Source organism: Amblyomma americanum, chromosome 2 (assembly GCF_052857255.1).
Source record: "Amblyomma americanum isolate KBUSLIRL-KWMA chromosome 2, ASM5285725v1, whole genome shotgun sequence".
Classification (NCBI taxonomy): Eukaryota; Metazoa; Arthropoda; class Arachnida; order Ixodida; family Ixodidae; genus Amblyomma; species Amblyomma americanum.
Genome location: NC_135498.1, coordinates 214,962,042 through 214,983,296, shown reverse-complemented (window position 1 = coordinate 214,983,296; position 21,255 = coordinate 214,962,042). Strand labels below are relative to the sequence as shown.

At 47.5% G+C, this 21,255-nt stretch overlaps 2 protein-coding genes across 3 annotated transcripts in view; one reads left to right on the top strand and one right to left on the bottom strand.

Moving 5' to 3' along the window:
* Positions 1–303: 303 nt before the first annotated feature.
* LOC144122134 (large ribosomal subunit protein eL22-like) lies at positions 304–9,507 on the bottom strand. Its single transcript, XM_077655683.1, has 4 exons — positions 9,403–9,507; positions 9,062–9,196; positions 6,309–6,430; positions 304–482 (listed from the first exon to the last, which is right to left on the bottom strand). The coding sequence occupies exons 1-4, from the start codon at positions 9,409–9,411 to the stop codon at positions 335–337; spliced, it is 414 nt and encodes a 137-aa protein (XP_077511809.1). The 5' UTR covers positions 9,412–9,507; the 3' UTR covers positions 304–334.
* Positions 9,508–9,669: 162 nt separating this feature from the next.
* Positions 9,670–21,255, top strand: part of AP-2mu (adaptor protein complex 2, mu subunit) — a 46,412-nt gene continuing 34,826 nt past the window's right edge. The window contains exons 1-2 of one of the 2 annotated variants that reach the window (XM_077655682.1): positions 9,670–9,809; positions 13,152–13,235. In XM_077655682.1, the coding sequence (XP_077511808.1) occupies positions 13,162–13,235 (74 nt within the window). In that variant the 5' untranslated portion in view covers positions 9,670–9,809; positions 13,152–13,161. The remainder of the gene's footprint in view (positions 9,810–13,151; positions 13,236–21,255) is intronic. The other variant, XM_077655681.1, reaches the window with a different exon arrangement.

Here is a 21,255-nt window from a genome sequence, read left to right as displayed (position 1 = left end):
AATCAAGATATCCACCTCACACAAGTCAAACCAATCTGGAGACTTTCACATGGTAAACAAACACTCAATCATGTAACATACCACAATGAAAAGCTCTGAATTATCCAACTGCCTGAGGCTCTTAGCAATGCACCAAGTCTCAGTACAAAATAGTTTCTGTATTTTGCCTCGAAGTGCCTGAACTGTAAGCTTGCAACCTGGTTACATTCTGAAGGAGGCCCAACTCCTTGAAAAGCGCATGCCAACTTCCAGGGAAGAGCAGGCGTAGGAAGAGAGCAAAGGGGCCTGCCTGTCAGCAGGATGTGGCCGAGGACAGCAGCTTTATTGACAGAGCTCAGTCGTTGTCCTCATCGTCTTCCTCCTCCTCATTGTTGATCTGGAAGTAGCGCAGCTCGAACGCATCTTTCGTGGTGGCTACTACCCGGAGCCAGTCCCGCAGGTTGTTCTTCTTGAGGTACTTCTTCGTCAGGTACTTCAGGTACCTGCAAAAGCCCACATCACAGCTCCATGGAGGGTGGACAGGCTTCTTGCCCACACCAACTTTTCTGTCTTTGCAAAAAACAATTGCAGCAGTCCCAGTACGAATTTCAGCCAAACTGAAGCACCCTTCGCGTGCAAAGTCTGCCTTCTCTGCATTTTTGAAGTGCATGAAAATGCTGCATCAGAAACAGGGCATGCACAAGAACTGTAACACAGGTAACACAGTAGCAAATGACCTGGGATATGCACTGACTTGTCAGCTATTAACTCCACAATGCAATCAATAGTGTGGGTGTAGTGAAAAGAAAAAAAAATGTCTGCTGGCAACCAGGATGAGAGACCAAAGAAAATGAAGACCCGCCTGTCACATGCTAATTGAACACCTTGGCACAGGTGAAAAAAGGTGGTCTAGAGATTGGCTGTGCTTCTAGCACGAGGGCAGCGATTTCAATCGCTCACATATTTCAAAACAGTGGTGAGAACAGCCAAGAGCATTTTGCAGCAGGTAAAACTCAGTTTGGAGCTGCTTCGTCATGTTTTGTAGCAGGAGCATGATGCTGAGAAATAATATGCCAAAAACCCAAATACAGTCAAGCCCACATATAATGGCCCCACTTAGGACGAACTTTCACTTATAACGAACGAGACCTGCGCGACCGTCAAAATACACACTGTTTCAATGGCACAAAATCACAGGTATAAAGAAATGTCATTAAGCCCTGCTGATCGGTTACAGCAAATGGACGGCGTAAACCCGGCATGCGGCATGTTCTCTGGCCGAGCTTCATCCCAGGCGAACTGCCCACCCCGTTTTCCGCTCTCAAGTGAGCTACCCTTTCCCCGCCGACGCGCCTTCAGATCGCCCTCCTGCCCCTCCTCGCAACTCCGCTTCCCTTCCCTCACTCTCCTGCAAATTCACGCGTGGCCTCCGCGATCAATCACGCCGGCGGCGGTGCTTATCGCGGAGGCCATGCTCCGTCACGGCCGGGCTCGAGTAGCGGCGCGCAATTTGTACGGCCTGCGCGCTGGGGGCGCTTCCCGTCTGCCTCCGCTGCGCGATCGTGGCGCTGTGACCCTACTGCTCTTCAGCCGGCGGAATCGCCGCTCGCATGTGAAATGCTGCAGCGCATGGGCGCTCTCGCTTTTGAAGGGCTGCAAACTATTGTGAATCTATCCAGGCTAGTATATACTCAATCCGCAGGCCTGCACATGCCTTGCGCATTGATGTATTCGAGTTGCATATTGTTTATGACAAGGTGATGTGAATTTGTAACGTATAGTAATATTCTGCCGCACATCTCAACTATACTCCCTCTTACGGTCGCAACAGGTCATGGCCACTATTTGCAAATGGTGTACACTGCCAGTTGAAGCTAGCTGGCAGACTGAGATGCAACCATGAACACGACTCAAACAAGAAACTTAGCTCTGTTATCATACAGTTATATTGGCGAAGAGACTTCGAGATGAAACAAATACGCCTTTTCAAGTGTTGTAACTTTGCCTGCATTTGAGCAACCTTAGTTTAACCCTTTATTTCACTCTACTCAAACTTAACTCCTAGGAATGCACAGCCCACACCCGTCCTTTCTTCCTTGAATATAAAATTATGTTATTTAACATTATGCATGAGTATCAATCTCCAACATTCGCGAAGAAAAATTTTGAATATTGGAAAACCGTAAGGTGCTAATTTATGGAAATATTGAAGGCGCTGTTTAACAAATTTTGAGAAAATACGGAAATATAGACTGCTGCTGTACAGTCTAATCAGCATTTAGAAAAAAATTTTAACAATCAGTATCGCATTTTGAACTCGCTCGACCGGTTTGCTCCGGCGGGCACAGCTTTCCTGCCTCGCCTCATCGTTCGTTTCTCTCTCCCCCATCAGCTGCCCTCCGCGACGCCCGCTGTGCTGAAATAGCGTGTTTTCTTCTCCACAATCCCTTTCTCCCTTTCGTTCCCTCTCTTCTCGGCGGCGTTGCCTCTTGTCGCGTTGGGGAACCGTTTCTTTCCAGTTTCCCAGCAGCAGATCGCCGACAAGGTAGCGTGGATAGGCCTAGGTTCATCGCACATGATCATCGTCGTAATCCTAGCGACCAGCGTTCAGCAAGGTTATGAGTGGTGTGGAGCAACGCGACGCATGATGTCCCGAAAGCGGACAGTTCTGTTGCTCGGTGATGAGCTCCATATTATCGAGGAAGCGGAAAAGTGGCATAGAGCCACGAAAGCCAGCATTGCCCGGGACCTTAAGCGAGAGACTGCCTCCTCTGCTGGGGACGCAGCGACCTCGGTGCCGCTTGAGGCCGATGCAGGCTTCGCCGACGACGATTTCGAGGGTTTAAACTTTGCCACGACCTTCGCTGAGTACGTGGAGGCCGACGACAATGTAGCGATCTGCAGCGAGGTGTCGCAGGATGATGCAATCGCGGAGGCTTTGCCTAGTGCCGACACCACTGCGACATCGGACGAGGATGGTGCCCCGTTTGCCGAGGTGCTATGGCACATAGACGGCATCCGGAACTTCTGTTCACGCGATGCTGCAGAGGACCTCCTTTTGGACGTTGCCTAACTTGAGTGAAAGCTTTTGCAAGTTCACGGATCAAATAAGGTTTAACAGAAACTGACAGACTTTTTTTAAAGTTTGCGCCGGCTGGCGGGAATCGCGGCAGTGGAGTGCCGGAAAGGTCCGTTCGAATAAAGCATGATTGGTACCTGTACAAGGTAGTGTGGATAGGCCTAGGTTCATCGCACATTATCGCATTTACTTTTTTGGTAATTTCGGTTTCCAAGCCCTGCAGAGTATGTTAGTAGTTTACATTGAAGGTTTTTGTAAATTCGTCATGCAAAAAAAGTATTTTTATAGGCATAATTTAAGTTCGGATTTTACGACGCTTTTTCGCGGTCCCGAGAAAATCGTATAATCGGGGTTCCACTGAGCTGTGCACGTTCAGATTCAATAAATGCTGTTTGCATTTTGTGAACGCTGCCCTCGCTTTTTTTGTTCAGCCTACATTCGGGGTAATATTTATATTTTTTTGTTGGCTTCGAACTTTAGGGGGTCGGCCTAGATTTGAGTAAATATGGTACATGCCTCTGTTGTTCCTCTGCTTGTGTTTTTTTTAGAGGCGCCGATTGTTGTTAATCGGCGCTCGGAAGTGCGAAACCGGGCGCGCACCACCAGCCGCCACAGACGCGAGCGGCCCGCGAATGGTAGGGTCACCGCGGCCCTAGCGGGAGCGGAGAGCGCGACTCGCATAGACAAGTCCCCATTGTACGCGCGCTCAGTGTGCAGGCTGTACCAAAGGGCGCGCGCTCCCCTCAAGACAGGCCGTGGCTCTGTGAAGCAGGCTTTCTGCGGGAGCCAAAAGGTGGCTGCACCGACGCCCCTCATTAGTCTCTCCGCTGGTGCCGTGAGTCTGTATCTTTAGCTTGATTGCCGCCTACCCCATCGCACGCTTCTGCCACTCTTGTTGCGGTGCGGACGTTTCGTTGGCTTCGTTCAAATCTCGGGCCCTCGCTGTAATTCTGGACGGCGGACGGGAACACCGTGCCCATTTCCATTGTATTCAGCGGTACAGATGATGAAAGCGGCCCGGGCGGAGGTGACGGCCACCCTCGAGCGGAACTGTTTCCGCAAGGCTGGCTTCGTCGACACAGGGTCTGATGCCGAGCCTGATGCTTCGGCAGAAGACCAGCCCGGCGGCGATTTCTGGCAGCGCGTCGTCGACTCAGACATGAAGGGTCATGACGAAGCCGACACCACGAAACCGTGCACGGAAGAGGGCATCGTTTCTGAACTGCGGGACAAGGGTGACGTGAAGGAATCAGATGAGGATGAAACTTTGGAGCCAGCACCCATAAGCGTGCCTGTAGCAATGGGCTACATAGAGAGCCTCAGACAACTGGCCTACGCCAAGGGCCTCGGCAAAGAGCATGCTTTTGCTTTAAATAAACTGGAAACCTCCCTCATCGGATCTGCGCTGCAAAAACAGACGTCCCTCACGGACTTTTTCACAAAGAAAAATTTGTGTTTTGACAAGCAGCTGTCTTTAAAGCTGTGGTCCACTTACTACAAACTTCGGGATATAACGAACAGATGCCGCATGACGCTCATGTTCGTTGTGGGCTCGACTGTACACTGTTTCAGCTAGTTCCCGCCGAGGATTAAATTTGAATACAGCCGGGTTGTAAGCTGTCAGACCAAATGAACCCAATTTGCTGTTTGTTTCATTAAACGAACTCTGTCGTGAAAAGCCGCAGAGAACAAATATGCCACAGGTAACAGTGAACACTCTGGGATGAGCGTGGGCACTTTGCTTTGTTGGAATTTGCAAGAGCGCGACCACATCAGTGTGCCCTTGCAGTCCAAATGGCATGCCTGTTGCAACGAAGGTGTTCTGTTGCTAATGTAGGGTCTCGTCCCAGGGGCACCACCATTTTTCCATTGCGCATGGTCTCTGCATTGCTGCGAGCTGTCTGCACTTCAAGTGTTTGTGACGAAGGGACTCTGTTCAGATACCTAGCATTCAATGTAACTATAAATAAAGCTCGCGTGGCGGAAGATGTCCAGCAGCAACTCAAGCAAGATGACTTGAAACATTCCGTTCAATAAGAAGTTGGCCCCTTCACCTGGAGGGACCCTCAGTCAAGGGAGAGATCACACATGCAAAATGTGATCACAGAACGCCTATCCCCGGAGAATTTGATCCCATCATTGGATGTGACCCAATTTATGGCTAAACTGATGAATCGAGCGAACTTTCCTCTCAGAAAGTTAAGAATCAGCGGGGTGCTAATGCGCAAACAAATCGGGAACTTGGATATTGACAGCCCTGTTACAAGCGAGTGCGAGTGAGGTCCGTGAAGTCCAGTGATTAGCAGCTGTAACTTGCCGAAAACTTTACTCGCAGTTATACTGTCATGTGGTGACGGGAGTCCAGCGAGCAGGAAGACAGAGAACGTCCTCGAAACGAAGCTCTTCACTGGGCTGGCTTGTGCCCACAAGGAACTGAACAAGTAGATGGCGGCAATTGCAATGAACTTGCTCGACAGTCATTGCATAATAGAATCACCACAGAGCTTGACTCCGCTCAATTTAAAGCTGACAAACTCTTGAGATAAGGGACTGGAATCGCCTATGACAGCCTCGAACAATGTAGAACCAGCCACACGTGGCTACTGCCGTTCCAGATTAATCAGGCAGCACCTCCAGTCAAAAACAAAGTGATAAAGATGTGCTGGCGGCTTTAAGCATGAGCAAATAAACATTACAAAGCTTTGTGGCAGTACACTGACCCTTTTGGGAAGAGTGACGGAGCTGCGAGAAGTCTACCACAAGCAAAATTAAAAGCTGCTCTTCCTTTGCATGTTCATTCGTCATGTTCCGTTTATGCCCAGTGATGGCATCACAGGCGAGGCAGATGTGTAAAACGCGCACACCATGTGCCAATAGTCTGGAAAGTGAAATGGGCAATGTTGTATTCCACCTATCATCTCCCTCATCCCACACTGAGAAGAGAAAGCAGAGTCATGCTAGGGCACACCAGGCAGTAGCATCTGCCACCTAGCATTTGCCTGGCTCTTTATGCAGCACTCTAACCACTGCAACAAGCACCTCTTGAATGTTATAAAGAAACTACCAATATACACACCATGCTTGTTTGTGTCCAGACATAACCGCAGTCGCTTCTCACAAGTAATTTCTGCCAAAATCCTGGAGAGCTATTTGATTTTCTCTTTCATCCCAACAGTAAGTAGCCAGCAGCAGAGAACGCCACTCCCTGGTGTCTACTGAAAACCTGTCCAGAGATGAAGTGCAGACGCACCTTTTAGAGAAGGGCACTTCGGCAGTGACGTAGACCTTGTTCTTGTCCTTGTCCACTGTGATCACTCCCGAAAGGTTGTTGGTTTTGCCATTGTACTTGATGCGTTCACGAAGGTAGTTTTCCTGCACAAAACATTCACCACTGGTCAGATGCAACACACTTCACTCTCTGTTAGCACCAGAGATGGGCATCCTCAACCCCACCGCATGAGGACGAAGGTGAGGGAGGGAAGGAAATATGCATAGTCTGAAGGTGAGGGTGGTGGCCCGAACCACACTCCGGGCTAATGTTTTTTTGTCTGAGCAGACCGTCATGAATTCCCGCTTTAAAGCGCTACTTGTTAGGGTGAAGACTCCTGGGGAACGCAGTTTCTGCAGACTGGAGGTACACGAGGCAAACACAAAATGCGGGAGCCGCACACCTCAGTCGCCACGATGTACTACACTGCTAACAATATTAACCCCTTTTTGGGCTAGTTGGTGCACACTTGAATTAGAGAAAAACTTCGTTCTCTAGTGGTTTGCATGGTTTGGTGCTAGTTTTTCTCTAATTCAACTGCTGGCAATGTTATGCTGAAAAGTGCTCTTCTGACTCAAAAAGCCTATTTTTAAAAACTGCGTAAAGTTTTAGGTGAAACACCCAACACCCTGTAGTGTGCTAACAAGGGGCACTGGCCGGGCCAGGCAGGTGGCCGCCGGTCCAACAGGAACCGTGGTCAACATTTTCGTTATCAGCTCCCAGTCTGTCGACGATCACAGTGCAGAGTAAAACACGTAAAAATTTATACCTAGTAAGGCTGTTGAATTCAGAAGTTCTAAGCCTTCTTTCCCGGAACAATGTTACATTTGAGGTCAGTGCAGTTTCAAAGAACTACTAGGTGCAGTGCAAAATATGCTTCTATGAAATTCCACGATCAAATCCAACCCAGTTCGCCGCGTTGGTGTGGAATTTTTTCATTCACACTGTGTGTAGTTCATTACAGTCGAATCTTCTTTCTATATTTGCTGGATTTGCAGCGCAGATAGTGCTGCTATGTTCTGCGAGGAGGTCAGCGACGAGGCGATCGCCGAGAATGTGTCATGGCAGAGTGCAGCGTTGTGCGACAGCAACAACGAAATTGACACTGGCCCACCTTCGACACAGATGGCTACGCAAGAGTACTGTGCAAGATCGAATCACTGATAGACTTTATGCACGCGAAAGGGTTGCCGCCAGTGCACGCACAGAAGCTGGATGCAATGAACACTGCAGAAGTGAAACCGCAACTGCTCATCTCAAATTACTTTAGCGCACCTAACGCTTTAGGTGCTCGTTAAACGTGACAAACGCATTGTTTCTCAAATCGTATGTTCTGCAATTACTGTTCTTCAGCGCAAGTGGTAAAACTTGAGTCAGCAGCTACAAAGGTATGTTTGGCAGCTATTTTTATGGCAGTCCAGATATAGCGATGATCGGTTTAACCGATCATCGCTATATCAATGTCTTCCAGATTTTTTGATATCGTTATAAGTGAACTGCACTTAGTACTCTAATTCGACCGTTGTTTCCCCCGCATAGGCGAAAACACGAGCAGGTCTACGACAGACATGGGACATGCTGTGCATAGCAATAACGTATGCGGCATAACTACTCAGAAGGAACACATCCGCATATATCCGATGCTGCATATGGATGGTAGTGAAACCAGAAACTGACAGCAAGCACCCCAGTGCTGTTCCTGCATTTTTTCAGGTGGCTATTCTTAGCCAATCCACTGCAGCTTCCACAGAACATTTTTGGCTGTATTGTCGCCGATTCAACTCTGAGAAATAGGTTGCTGGAGGAGCCCTTGCAGCATCTTGGCCTTAGTTTGAGCAGCCCGCTCTTGCCATCATTTGGCGCCACCACATTTGGGTTCAGCCACAGATGTTTGTACCGCTGTCCTAAATTTCCTGATAGAATCTCACCGACTGCCTTGCTAAGTGTTCCAACCTTTTCTTTTCTACCAATTATTACATTTTGACAAAATCATTAATATTTAATCCCTCTCTTTATTACTTTTCATAAAATCAAAACACTCATCCCTTTTCTGTTCATGACGAAAAATTCACCGGTGTTGCGCTCCCACGTGCTTTTCCTTTTTGTTAACTGCGTTCAGGTGAATAGCCACCCGATTCTTGGCCGATCCCCCAGTGTGGGTAGGTGCCATCTTTTGATAGGCTAACAACAACAACAAACTCTGCAGCGGCTGTTCCTGCCAAATATAAAATGCCACCCAGATTTCTGTGCGCAGCTGGTGGGCCTCCCTTGCGGATATGACGCCTCGTTTGAGCTGTACCTGACTGCGCAGGATGTCCCGACTGCTTTCAGTCTTTTTCGCGCTAGTTAATGCCTAAACTGCCAACTTCAAAACCACCGCAGTAACCTCAACCGTAGACACAGCCCTTTGCTAGGCTAGGTCATCAGGTATTTTGATTGCGCAACCCAGTGCTGTTTGGAAAAAGCAAGCGGTTAGGTCACCTGCTACCAGCTATTAATGAACAGACGGCTCCTCTACAGCGCTGAAGGATACGCAAACCTGAGCTCCTTCCTTGAACAAAGTACGCCCCATTTAACTTTTTACTGGTGCTGGTGTTAGTGTCACAAGGATGGCATTGCTCCAGGCCACGGCATCTTCGCGAACACAATGGTTTGCACAGCAGTGCCCGCATCCGTGCAGATCCTTAAGAGTTGAGCGACTGGCCTGCGCGGCACACCGAGTGGGGATCACTTACGAACTCGGCCACTTTCATGATGCCATCCTCCACAGGGTGCGTGCAGTCGATGGTGAACTTGGTCTGCACCTTCTTCTTCTTGCCCTTGGACTTTGCCTTGGCGGGGCGCCGGGCGGCGGTCTTGACTGACTGCGTCTGCAAGGCGAGCGGCGCTTAGGGCTAGCAAGGCGACAACGTGGTGCACCGCCGGCTCAGCGACTACTACTTCAAGCATCGCTTCAGCCAATACTTTCCCCTCATGCACAGCGGTGCAGTCTTCATGAGACTGAATGGAACAGATAAGGACTGTTAGCACCAAAATGCACACAAAAATGTGTTTCCTAACACGAGGCACAACTCACCACGGCCATGACTGTCGCTGTACACGGTCCGAAAGACTGGCGATTGGAACGCCTTCACTTTAATACATAAATGAGGGCGCTACTGTAAGTGCCATGATATACAAGCACTTATAAAACAATAAATATAAATACGATTATCTAAAAGCAACTAATTTTATTTATTATAAACTACAAACATGTATGAAATGTTATAACATTAGAAAAAAAGTATTACGTTTAGCGCGCCCTCACGAAACGTTACGTTCTTTAGCTGCACAGCGACTAGGCGGGCCTTAGGAGGCAGCTGATGGGCTGAGGCTGGCTGAAGCAGCGGCCCGGGGCGTTGAGGCAGTCCCGGTAGTGCCGGTAGGACCAGCGGGTGAGGAATGCTGGTCGGAATCGCGGATTCAGAAGAGTCGTTCTGACAGGTAGGTGCGGGAAGCGCTCACTGGCCACCGGCTGATGCTCGGCGTGCACTGTACAGCGCCGACTGTTCGGGCATTGCCCTGAAAAACGCGGCGTCGTTCTAATGTGCCTCCATGGCGCCGACTCAATCGATGGCGGCTCGCCGAGAGCTGAAGCCTGCGATCGTTGCCTGGCCTCTCGCGAGGGCCCTGCCGCGGAGTCCCTGGGAAATCGCCTCGGCACGGGCCGGGTGGGCCCGTAGAAAGCTCTTCGTGAACGTAGGCCGGGGGCGTCTCGGAGCCGCGCGTCGCCGCCCCCTTCCTCACGTGCGGAGCGCATGCCCAGGTCCGGGGCAGGCGATCGCACAGGGGGGTGGCTGTGGACGCCCTCAGCGGTGCTTGCGTGAAGGCCTGTGCGAGTTAGCGAGGAACGAGGTGCACGCTGCGTTCATTGAGAGATTTCGTAAACATGACTCGCCGACGTGTTTCGGGCAGTGTGCCGCCGCTTTCGAGCGCGGCGCTGTTGCTAGACCTTCGCTCAGTGTGGGAATTCTGGTACTGTGACTCGCTTAATGTATTAGTGCGGTCACCACGACATGTGTGCTCGCTTCGCTGCGCTGTAGACAGGAACGGTTTCTGTGCGTTTAGAATACTGGCACTGCTCAGTGGGGTCCTGAAGGGATGCCATGGACACCTCCTGGCTTCTGTTGTGGCTCTGGCTTGTGGGAAACTAATAACAGTACATTGCTAAGAATGAACCAAAAAGTAAGAAGGCAACAGGGTCACCATATTGGGCAGGCTCTTGAGGGCATCTACCTCAGTGAATACAGCAGGTGGCTGGAGACATCTTTTCAGTAATGTGTGCCCTTGTTTTACTTCGTGCATGTTTGACTGTACGCGGCTTTGAAAAGGTGCCACTATCAATGTAGCTCAGTGCCTTCATGAACAGCAGGTTACTTCTGCTCACTGGTTTGGCCTCGTGTTGCACATGAGGGCTTTCAGGACTGCTGACGTAGTTCCTGGTCTCTTGAGCATTACATAGACATTGGTCAGTGCATGCATTGAGGCCGGAAACCTTAAAACCTTTGTTCGCTCTCAGGAAGCATTCACTGTTCTTGTCAGTGGGGGGACACAGGCCAAGCTTGCTCCTTGGTGCAGTTGCTGCTACATTTTCGAGTCCTCATGGTGCTATTACCATGGGAGATGCAAATACTGAATGGATATCTGCCAAGAGAAACAGTGGAATATGCTTTGTGTATTTGGCAGATGGTTCATGGGGAAGCTCCTCCTAATCCTGTTGTGCTCAAAGTGGCGGTGAAGAAGGGGGGCGGGGGGGGGGGGGGGGGGAGCAACATCTTGAGGGTTAGACTGGAGCCATTACAAGCTGGTGAACAAGTTTGCAGACGCATCTGGAGCATGCCCTCCGTAAAAAGTAGGGTGCAAACAGTGCTCGGGATCCTTTTCTCCTCGTGGCTTGTTTTAACCCTTCATAAGGGGCAGGCTCTGTGCGTGTCTCATGTGTTTCAATTACTGGATGTGTGCTGGAAAGAGGTGCAGAGTTGGCTTCGTAAAGACCTCAAAATGTGGTACATATTTGTACCCGTCTTTTGGTGGACCTATAAGCAGCTGGCATTAGAAGTGAAAATTGTTTCAAGAAGTATTGTGCCGCAGTTGACGGATAGAAAAGGCTTAACAGTTTCAGATATTTTTTCTCTCCCAGATGGGTGTTAAACTGCACGCCCGGGCTTGTAAAAACATGGGACACCTAGGAGGACTGTTAGCGAAAGGCAAACACACTCAATAGTTTGTTAGATAGTAGTATTCAGCAGACAAAGATATAGTATGTAGGTGCACAGTTTTCTCTTTGCGAATACTTGAAGCAAGTAGGACATGTGTGTCCTGCTACACAATGACATGCCTTGCCCACTGTTGTAGCAGAACTAGTCACAGTAGCGTCATAACCCAGCATTGTCATTGATTGCCAGATGGGATTCTCCCGGCATAGGGAAGTGCTTAACATGTGAATTTCAGTGCTTTCGTGGTAGCCGGAGCATTGTGGACTGATACTGTAGAAGCTTGGGCAAGTTGGCGTGACATGGTTTTTCAGCAGCGCAGGGGACAAAGGACGTGACAAGTGCACAGACACGGCGCTGAACTTACAACTGGTTTATTGAGGTGATTTTCACTACTTAAATACAGTGGCAACCAATCTCAAATGAAAAGACAGATACACAAAACAGATTGACGAAAATGACAATTCCTGAGCACAGGTCTACAGTGGCACAAGACCAGCTGCGCACGTTTTTCAGTTGTAAGTTCAGCGCCGTGTCTGTGCACTTCTCACGTCCTTTGTCCCCTGCGCTGCTGAAAAACCATTGTGGACTGTGCAGAACATAAACGAAAGTCTGCGTGATGTTGCTAGCTGTAGCTTTCCCAGTAGGCTGTAGTTTTGATTATACGATCACAACAGTTATTGTTTCTTTTTTTTAAGTCTCACTGCTGCTTAAGTCTTTAGAACGATAAAATGACCAGCAAAAATTTGTGAACTAGTGCGAAATGAAAACTGAACCTAAGGAGCCCATTCAGAAAATGGGTCTCTGCATTACTGAGCATTACGGACAGTTCAGGTGATACATTTTCTCCAAGCTTTCTTGGTTAAATAAGCTTCAGTAGTCTCTCCCTCAGTTTTGTTATTGCTGCTTTTGGAGCTTCTATGTGTGACTTATTTTATGTATGGTTCAAGTTTCATTTTCTACATGTTTGTGGATGACATTGCACACTGGATATTAGAGAACCCCATGTGGTCTAAATGAATCTGGAGGCCTCCACTATGACACCCCTCATATACCATGTGTCTCTTTGCGATGTTGAACCCCTGTATGTAACGGCAGGCATGTGCAAAGAATAGCAAGTGGCATTGATCTCGCAGTTCCATGTGCCTGTCTGTGTCCCTTGTTGCTCTGTGCTCTCATCACTGTGAACACACTCGCCCAAAGCAGTGCTTTCCTACTAGAACTTGCCCAAGTGCTTGGCACACAAATGCACTGTGGCACTGGTTTCACAAGTGACATTAGGAACTAGCACTCCATGTTGGAAGCTGTCATGTGCTTTGAATAGCACACATCCATACTTGTTGAGCATCATGAAAGGATGTGCGTGCAGTTCCACTGAGACTGATTGTGGTGATCTTTCTGGGGAACTAGTCACAGCACAGAATTGGAGTGCTGGAAAACTTGTGTGATGTTAACGCTGAAAACGTTGCGTAAAAGCCAGAGCTTTGCATAGCATGTAGTGATGATGCATTATAACTATGTGCCAGCTCCAGCGAAGTGCTGCTTTATTTAGTGGCTGCTGATTTATGTGCAGGGGTTCCAAGATGATTGGAGGCCTGTTCATCTATAACCACAAGGGAGAGGTCCTCATCTCCCGTGTCTACAGGGATGACATTGGGTGAGTCCAAGGGTGTTCAGAAATAACTCTGCATTCACTGGTAAAGCCCAGCCAAATGGCTCTGAAAATGACCATGATTGAGGGTATAGCACGTCGGTGAGCTTAAAAAACTTGGCGACATTCTTAAGAAGGAAAATGCTATTGGCTTCAGGTTGCCTGCTATGGTGTCTACGATGAGTGTCCGATGTTCTTGTGATTTTCCCACCAAAACTCTGTTGGAACTGGTTCCATTTCCCTTATATGGTTGCATGAGTAATCGCCTTCTAGAATATTCCAGTACCCTCTCTTGGATCATCATATGGGATTGTACTAATCCAACCCACTAATCCACCTTAATTCATTTTCTGGGGTGGTATGCTTACAAAATTTGGGGGGTCCTCAGATTCTCATATTTGGCGGTGCTCTGTGATTGGTCCAGATGTTGGTGTCTCAACCCTCTCGGCCAATCGGGGAATTTCGTGACAGAGAAGCCAGAAATTTTTTGCGAGACAACCTAATAACATCGCATTAAAGCTAACACGAGGGACTCTGAACTAATCTTCAGCAGGTTGCAGTATTGCAGTGAGGTGGTGGGTGAATGCAGGTGCCTGAAGCAGCACACAAAAAATGCTGCCTCGAGGAGCAGCCTGACCCCAGTGTGACACAGGGAGGCATAGAGCAAACTGTGCTGTTTGTGGTTACATGCCTACACCAGAGAAAAAAATTTAGCTTTCTCATGCAGAAACTTAGTTTACACATTCTTTTGGTGACAACTTTAGCAGGCCACCTAATTTTAATTGGATAAAACAAACAATACAACTGCACTGAGATTTAAAACTACAAGGCACAGACAGAGGTCTCTCATGATGCAAACTGTGTATCATATTACCACTCATGGTCTTGCTAAACCATTAGATATAATGAAATTAGGGAGGGGATACATGGAGTCCACCTGTTTTAGGGTCTAATACCCCTGTCACACGGGCATTTCGAAGGCCCTCGAACCAATAGTCTATCGACTCAAAGGCGATCGAGCGCTGCTACACGGGTAGTTTCAATGGCCATCGAGTCAAGTCTATCAAGTCAACGGAGCAGTGCAGAACTCCATCGAGATTTCGAGGGCCTTCGAGCGCTGCCCAAGGTTGCTAGTGTTGCTTCGAGCGGCGCCAAGCGCACTTTCGTACATGACACATTCACGGTGTAAAAGCATGAAAAAACATTATTTGCCTAAACTTTGATGCAAGCAGTCTGTACAATAATTTTAAAATTGTATCAGACTGGTTTTAAGCGCATTAAGTGCATTAATTTTGCTTTGCGGTCTTTCCGTTGCTTGCATACTTAGCATTGACAACATGGCGGCGCCCTGCCAGCCCGCTTCACAGCGATAATAGCTTCGTCGCTAATCCCTCAAAGCAATATCGAGTTGTTGTATTCACCTTTGATTTGTCCATTGTTACCCTCGCATAAAGTTTCAAGAGAGAAATAGCTCTTGTTTTTCAGATATCAAGGCGATTTCCCAGGTCTTAAGCCTGACGAAGCATCGCTCCGACGCTCCGACGCTACAGCATTGTCTGCATCTGTCCGTCGCGTACGCGCAATTATTTATTTATTCACGTTGCCTCACAGGCTCCAAGCATGGAGTATTGTGTGAGGGGGGGATTACATAAATAGGGGTAATAACAGGAGCATGAATGACACGATTATATAATGCTGATTGACTGTTAGTACTCATTAAACAGTAAGAACATCATTATACAATAGTTATTGACGCGTCAGTAATTAGAAAAAATGGCTGTTATTTCGGTCCTAAAAGAAGCTGGATCACGAATATTGACGATGTGTTCCGGAAGACCATTCCAGTGAACAATAGCCTGCGGCAAAGCGGATGAATTGAATGCAACGGTTTTACCTGAAAGGCGTTTGAAGCTGAGATGGTTGTTTAAACGGCGCGAGGTGCGGTGAGGTTGGGCAAGAGGGAAGGTCGAAAGATTAGTGCTATAGACTATCTTGTGAAATAAGCAGATTAGGGCAATTAATCTTCGTGATTGCAAGGTACAAAGAGAGAGCGATAATTTAATGTTTGTGACGCTTGAGTGACGGTCATAGTTTTAAATGACATGTGCGTATGCGTTTATTTCAGCATTTAGTATGCATTTATAAAATATTTTTATTTTTGCAAAATCCAAAGTAGCGATTGTGGCACCACGCAAGCTTGGCGTAAGACAAGAGAACCATTTCAATAGCCATTGAGATTTGCCATGTAGCAGCGACACAACTCCGAGTTCGATGGTGATTGAGAATTTCGAAGACCCTCAACTCGGTGGCCATTGAAACTCGCCGTGTGACGGGGTTATAAGGTAGTTTAAGCTGAGTCATGGGTAGTACAGTCCTTCTGTTGGTGCCCATACCTTGTAGGATGCATGGAACTCTGTGTTAAAAAAAGAAAGTTAATTCGTGCATAGTTTACCCGGCTCACTGATACTGGCGGTTGCTTTCCCAGGTGAGGGGAAGACTGCGAGAGAGCAAACTTATAGCGACGTCTGGAGCACGTGTGGTGCCGGAATCAAACTAAGACTGTTGGCAGTTTGGCTTCCCCAAGGTTTGCCAGTAGTAAGCCGGCTGCATGCAAGTACGGAAGAGCAGGATGGGGTGCTGCTTGATCTCCATTAGCCTCAGACTGCTGGCTTTGTGATTGCGTTCATACGTGTTTTTTGCTTTGAGCTGTGCACACACCGCTGTGCCATCCTGTGGCGGGTGGGATGGATGTGTCGGCTTGTATTTGGAGGCAACTTTCTTTTTTTTGATAGCGAAAAGATAGTTTGGTGTTGACTTATATTCAGAGTCTACTTATACGTGGCTATATATGGTACTTTACTACTCTGCTCCAAGTGGTGGCTACAGGTAAGGAACTAGAAAAAGGTTTGCGAACCCTTGCAGTAGAGCCCGCAAGGGCACCTTGTGTAACGAGGTGTTGGTGCTTGGCGCCACCACGGACCCTTAGCCCCCATACCGAAGCTGTCATCCGTACCGTGGCGATAGGTTGAAAGGTGGAGGGAAGAAACCTTGGAACGGTGGCGGTCGAGGAAGTGGTCAATCCTCGGCCGATGGGCTCCTCGTCTGTCTACCAGGGGGGGAGTCCCGGGACCTTCCTCTGTGTATAAGGGTGAATCAGAGGCGACAAAGTATTTGGAACCCTTAGCCAGTACATGCCGTATGGAAAAATTTTCAAAAAAATCTGATCGGCTCCCAAAAAGGAGTCGCACCGATGCGAAACAATTGATGCCACAGAAACCAGAAACGTTTCCGAAGTTTTTCATGGTTCACTCAAACACTGATGAACCGGTAGCCAACCTGTCTGCATTTGTCATCTCCAACACCCTAAAAAGCTGTGTAGGCAAAAACTACAAAGCAAAAAAGCAGCGAACCGGAGATCTCCTTGTAGAAATAAACACAAAAGAACAGCGCGAAACTGATGTCTTTACAGAATCTTGGAGAAATGAGCGTACAGGTAACCCCGCACCGCACCCTGAACCACTCAAAGGGCGTCATATCTGAATATGAACTCCTACAGAGTACGGATGCGGAAATGGAAGAAGAACTAGCTGAACAAGGAGTAATAGCAGCCCGACGAATAACCATCCGGAGAAATAATGCTGAAATCAAGACAAAACACATCGTCCTAACTTTCAATAGTACAACTCTCCCTGATTCCATCCACGCCGCATACCTCCATTGTAAAGTCCGCCCATACATACCAAATCCGAGACGATGTTTCAAGTGCCAGCGCTTTGGACACAGCATGTTGGCTTGCCGGGGCAAACCCACGTGTGTCACATGCGCAGAAGACGCACATACAGAAGAAAGATGCGAACGCACTCCAAAATGCATCAACTGCAATGGCGCACATGGCGCATACTCCAGGTCGTGCCCAGTTTGGAAAACAGAAAAACAAATCATAACTTTGAAGACCACAGAAAACCTGTCCTACTTTGAAGCAAAAAAACGCGTCTCTTTCCAACAGAAAGGGACATACTCCGAAGCGGTGACGCGGGGACCGCCGCCGCCTTCGGTTTCTGTCGGCACACAGGTCGATCCGAAGGACCTGGGGTCGACAACCAAGTCCCCACCACAGAAGTCAATGACACAGTCCACAGGGCTGAAAATTTCGCGGGAAGACCACGCGATCCTCGCCGGAGGCCCTCAGGCCCTACTTTCAGCAGTGGCATCCTCGGCGATAGACACCCAGAACAGCTATGCTGAACTGGACCTGTCGCCCCACCCCTATAAGAAGGCAACTACTGGCCCAAAAGACTCTGCCGCTGGAGCAGGGCCTGGTTCAGCGGTGCCAGCAAAAAAGACGAATGCGAAGGCCACGGGCCATCGCAACCAAGAAGCATCCTCCACGTCCACCGTGGAGGAGATGGATGTCAGCGAAAGTCCGCGGACATCTAAAATACACGCATCCGCGGAATCTCCGCAGAAATCCGGCGCCACGAAAGTGGCGATGGATACAACTCCTAGTTCGCCACCGCTGCAGCGGCGGCAAGACTCCCTAGAGAAAAAAGGGAAACCACGAATCACTGCTCCTGAAAATAAGTGACTCTCCCCAATCCCCAACTTATCACAATGGCATATCTAATACAATGGAACTGTAGATGTCTACACAGAAACTACACAGACATAACCGATATGCTCAAAACAATGGCACCTACAGCTGTGTGCCTGCAAGAAACGAACCTTGGGCCACAGCACACAAACATCTTAAAAAAATATAATATTTTCCGGAAAGACCGAGAACAAGCTAGCCGACTCTCAGGAGGCGTCGCTATCATTACGCAAAGCGATGTCCCTGCAAGAGAGGTATCATTAAAGACGAACTTAGAAGCGGTCGCAGTAAACATCATTAGCCATAAAACAATAACAATATGTTCTGTGTACATACCACCACACAACACAATTACTATGCATGACCTAGAAGAACTTCTGGGACAGTTGCCTGAGCCATATGTCATAATTGGGGATTTTAACGCACACTCCTCATTCTGGGGAAGTGAGCATACTGATTCCAGGGGTCAGCTCATCGAGGATTTTATTCTTTCAAATAGCATATGTTTAATGAACACTGGAAAAGCAACGTACTGCTGCCCCAGCTCTGGAAAAATGACCTGCCCAGATTTAGCGTTTGCATCACCATCGGTTTTTAATGATTTTATTTGGGATGTTTTAGATGACCCTCGGGGAAGTGATCACTTACCTACAGTTTTAAAGCTAACATCAGCTACATCCATCATCCCTACGAAGCCACAGCGATGAAAAATTCACCTCGCCGATTGGGCACTTTTCAGAACGAAGGCCACACTAGAAAAAGAATATGCCGAAACCCTTACTATAGAGGAACTAAATGAAAAATTTGTCACATGCTTAATATCTGCAGCAATAGAAGCCATCCCACAAACGTCTGAAATTGCACGAAAAACACATAAAGTTTGGTGGTCAAACGAATGCTCATCGGCTAAAAAGCAGCAAAACAAGGCTTGGGGCAAAACAAGGCTTGGGGCAACCTTCGCAGATATCCCACTGCAGGAAACTTGCTCATCTTCAAAAGGGCTAGAGCCAAAGCACGATACATCAGACGCAACACAGAAAGGGCATCATGGCAACAGTACATATCCTCCATAAACAGCTCAATAACATCCAAGAAAATGTGGGAGCAGGTGCGGAAATTCACTGGAAATTTTACTCCATTCACATTTCCAATGCTAACAACACCCGGTACTCAAACAACATTAGAAGAACAGGTCAACATATTGGGTGAGCATTTTTCCACAGTTTCAAGCTCATCCAACTATACACAAACATTTCAAAAGCACAAAACAATAGTAGAAAAACAAAAACTTCCCTTTGGAACATGCATACACGAAGACTACAATCAGGTTATTACAATGCAGGAACTAAACACAGTACTAACATCCGGTAAAATGACAGCACCAGGCCCAGACAATATACATTATGCCATGCTTGCTCACCTCTCTGAGACTGCCATAGAGGCTCTCCTAAAATTTTTCAATAAAATATGGATGAGTGGAGAAATCCCCCAAGCATGGAAAGAAGCAATCATAGTACCCTTCCTAAAACCTGGCAAGCCACCAACTACTCCCACCAGTTACAGGCCAATAGCACTCACTAGCTGTATAGCAAAATCATTCGAAAGCATTCTAAACATCAGACTAACCTTCATACTTCAGTCCCGGCAACTTTTAGATATACACCAGTGCGGTTTTAAAAAGACATGTTCCACAACCGATCACATCGTTCGCTTTGAGAACACAGTTCGGGAAGCGTTCATCCACAACCAGCACTGTATCGGGGTCTTCTTCGACATGGAGAAGGCTTACGATACCACGTGGAGGTTCGGTATCCTCCGTGACCTAGCGGACCTAGGTATCCGCGGCAGGATGCTGAGCTGTTTGAATGACTTCCTAACCAACCGCACGTTCCGAGTCCACCTAGGTGCAACCTTCTCCAACACTTTTACACAAGAAACTGGCGTACCCCAGGGGTGCATCCTCAGCACGACCTTATTCATCATCAAAATGAACTCAATAGGAAAAGTAATCCCAAAATCCATAATGTACTCTGTTTACGTAGACGACCTCCAAATAGCATGCACGTCATCCAGCATACCCACCTGTGAGCGACAGATACAAATAACAATAAATAAACTGGCTACCTGGGCAGATAGAAACGGATTTAGATTTTCCCCTCAGAAAACAGTAGCGGTTCTGTTCTCTTTGAGACGAGGCCTACAGGCCAACCCCACAATATATCTAAACCAAACCCAATTACCTGTCAAACAAGAGCATAAATTTCTAGGGATAACTTTCGATAAAAAGCTCACTTTCTTGCCACATATAAACACCTTAAAGAAAAAAGCTTCCCAAGCCCTCAATGTGCTAAAACTACTGTCAAGAAAACGCTGGGGATCTGATAGGGCATGCCTATTACATATATATCGTTCTCTGGTTCGCTCTAAGTTAGACTATGGGTGCATAGTATATGGCTCAGCAAGACCGTCCTACATAAAACGACTAGATCCTATCCACAATCTTGGTTTAAGGTTGTCTTCTGGTGCTTACAGAACTTCACCAATAGCAAGTCTGTATGTGGAAACGAATGAACCTTCCTTAGAAGATCGAAGAACTGCACTAACTTGTACATACATCCTCAAAATCCTTTCTCACCCCAAACATCTCTGTTACTCAATCGTCACGAAATGCCCATCCAGAATACTCTTCAACAACAAGCCTCACGCAATTAAGCCATTGCTCTTGCGCTTCGAAGAAAAATGCCAAGCACTAAACATACTAAATGAAATTAAAAATATTGCCCCAAGATGCGAAGCGCTACCACCGTGGTACACTCTTCCCACAGTGTGTGACGTCACACTAACACGCCTCAGGAAAACTTGTACACCACACGACCAGATAATACAAGAATATCTAGCACTACAAGAAAAATACAGAAATTACACTCCATTTTATACTGACGGGTCAAAAACTCATGCTCATGTAGGAAGCGCAGTAATACAAGGAAAAAATGAAAATGCAGTACGACTTCCCTCATGTGCTACAGTTTTCACCGCGGAGTGTTATGCTATTAGTGTTGCGGTGCAGAAAATAACAAATGAAAACATCAAAAACAGCATCATCTATACAGATTCACTGAGCGTCCTTACAGCATTAAACTCTAAAAATGCCACGGAGCCACTGATTGGAAGCATCATACATAATATAGTAAAGGTCACAACACAAAAACATGTTATAAAATTGTGCTGGGTTCCCAGTCACGTTGGCATTCAGGACAATGAGAGAGCCGACATGTGTGCTGCACAAACCAGAACCATGGAAATAAAACATGTGAATTTGCCTCCTAGGGATTACATGAAGTTAGTGCATAGCAGACTAAGAGACAAGTGGCAAGCTTCTTGGGAAAATGAAGGACACAACAAGCTGCATACCATAAAGCCCATTATAAAAGAATG

Excerpts from the sequence above, each read along its gene's own strand:
- LOC144122134 (XM_077655683.1), bottom strand. Across the intron at positions 6,431-9,061 it reads TCATGAAAGTGGCCGAGTTC|GAAAACTACCTTCGTGAACG; the intron begins GTAAGTGATCCC and ends TGTTTTGTGCAG. Across the intron at positions 483-6,308 it reads GAAGTGCCCTTCTCTAAAAG|GTACCTGAAGTACCTGACGA; the intron begins GTGCGTCTGCAC and ends GGGCTTTTGCAG.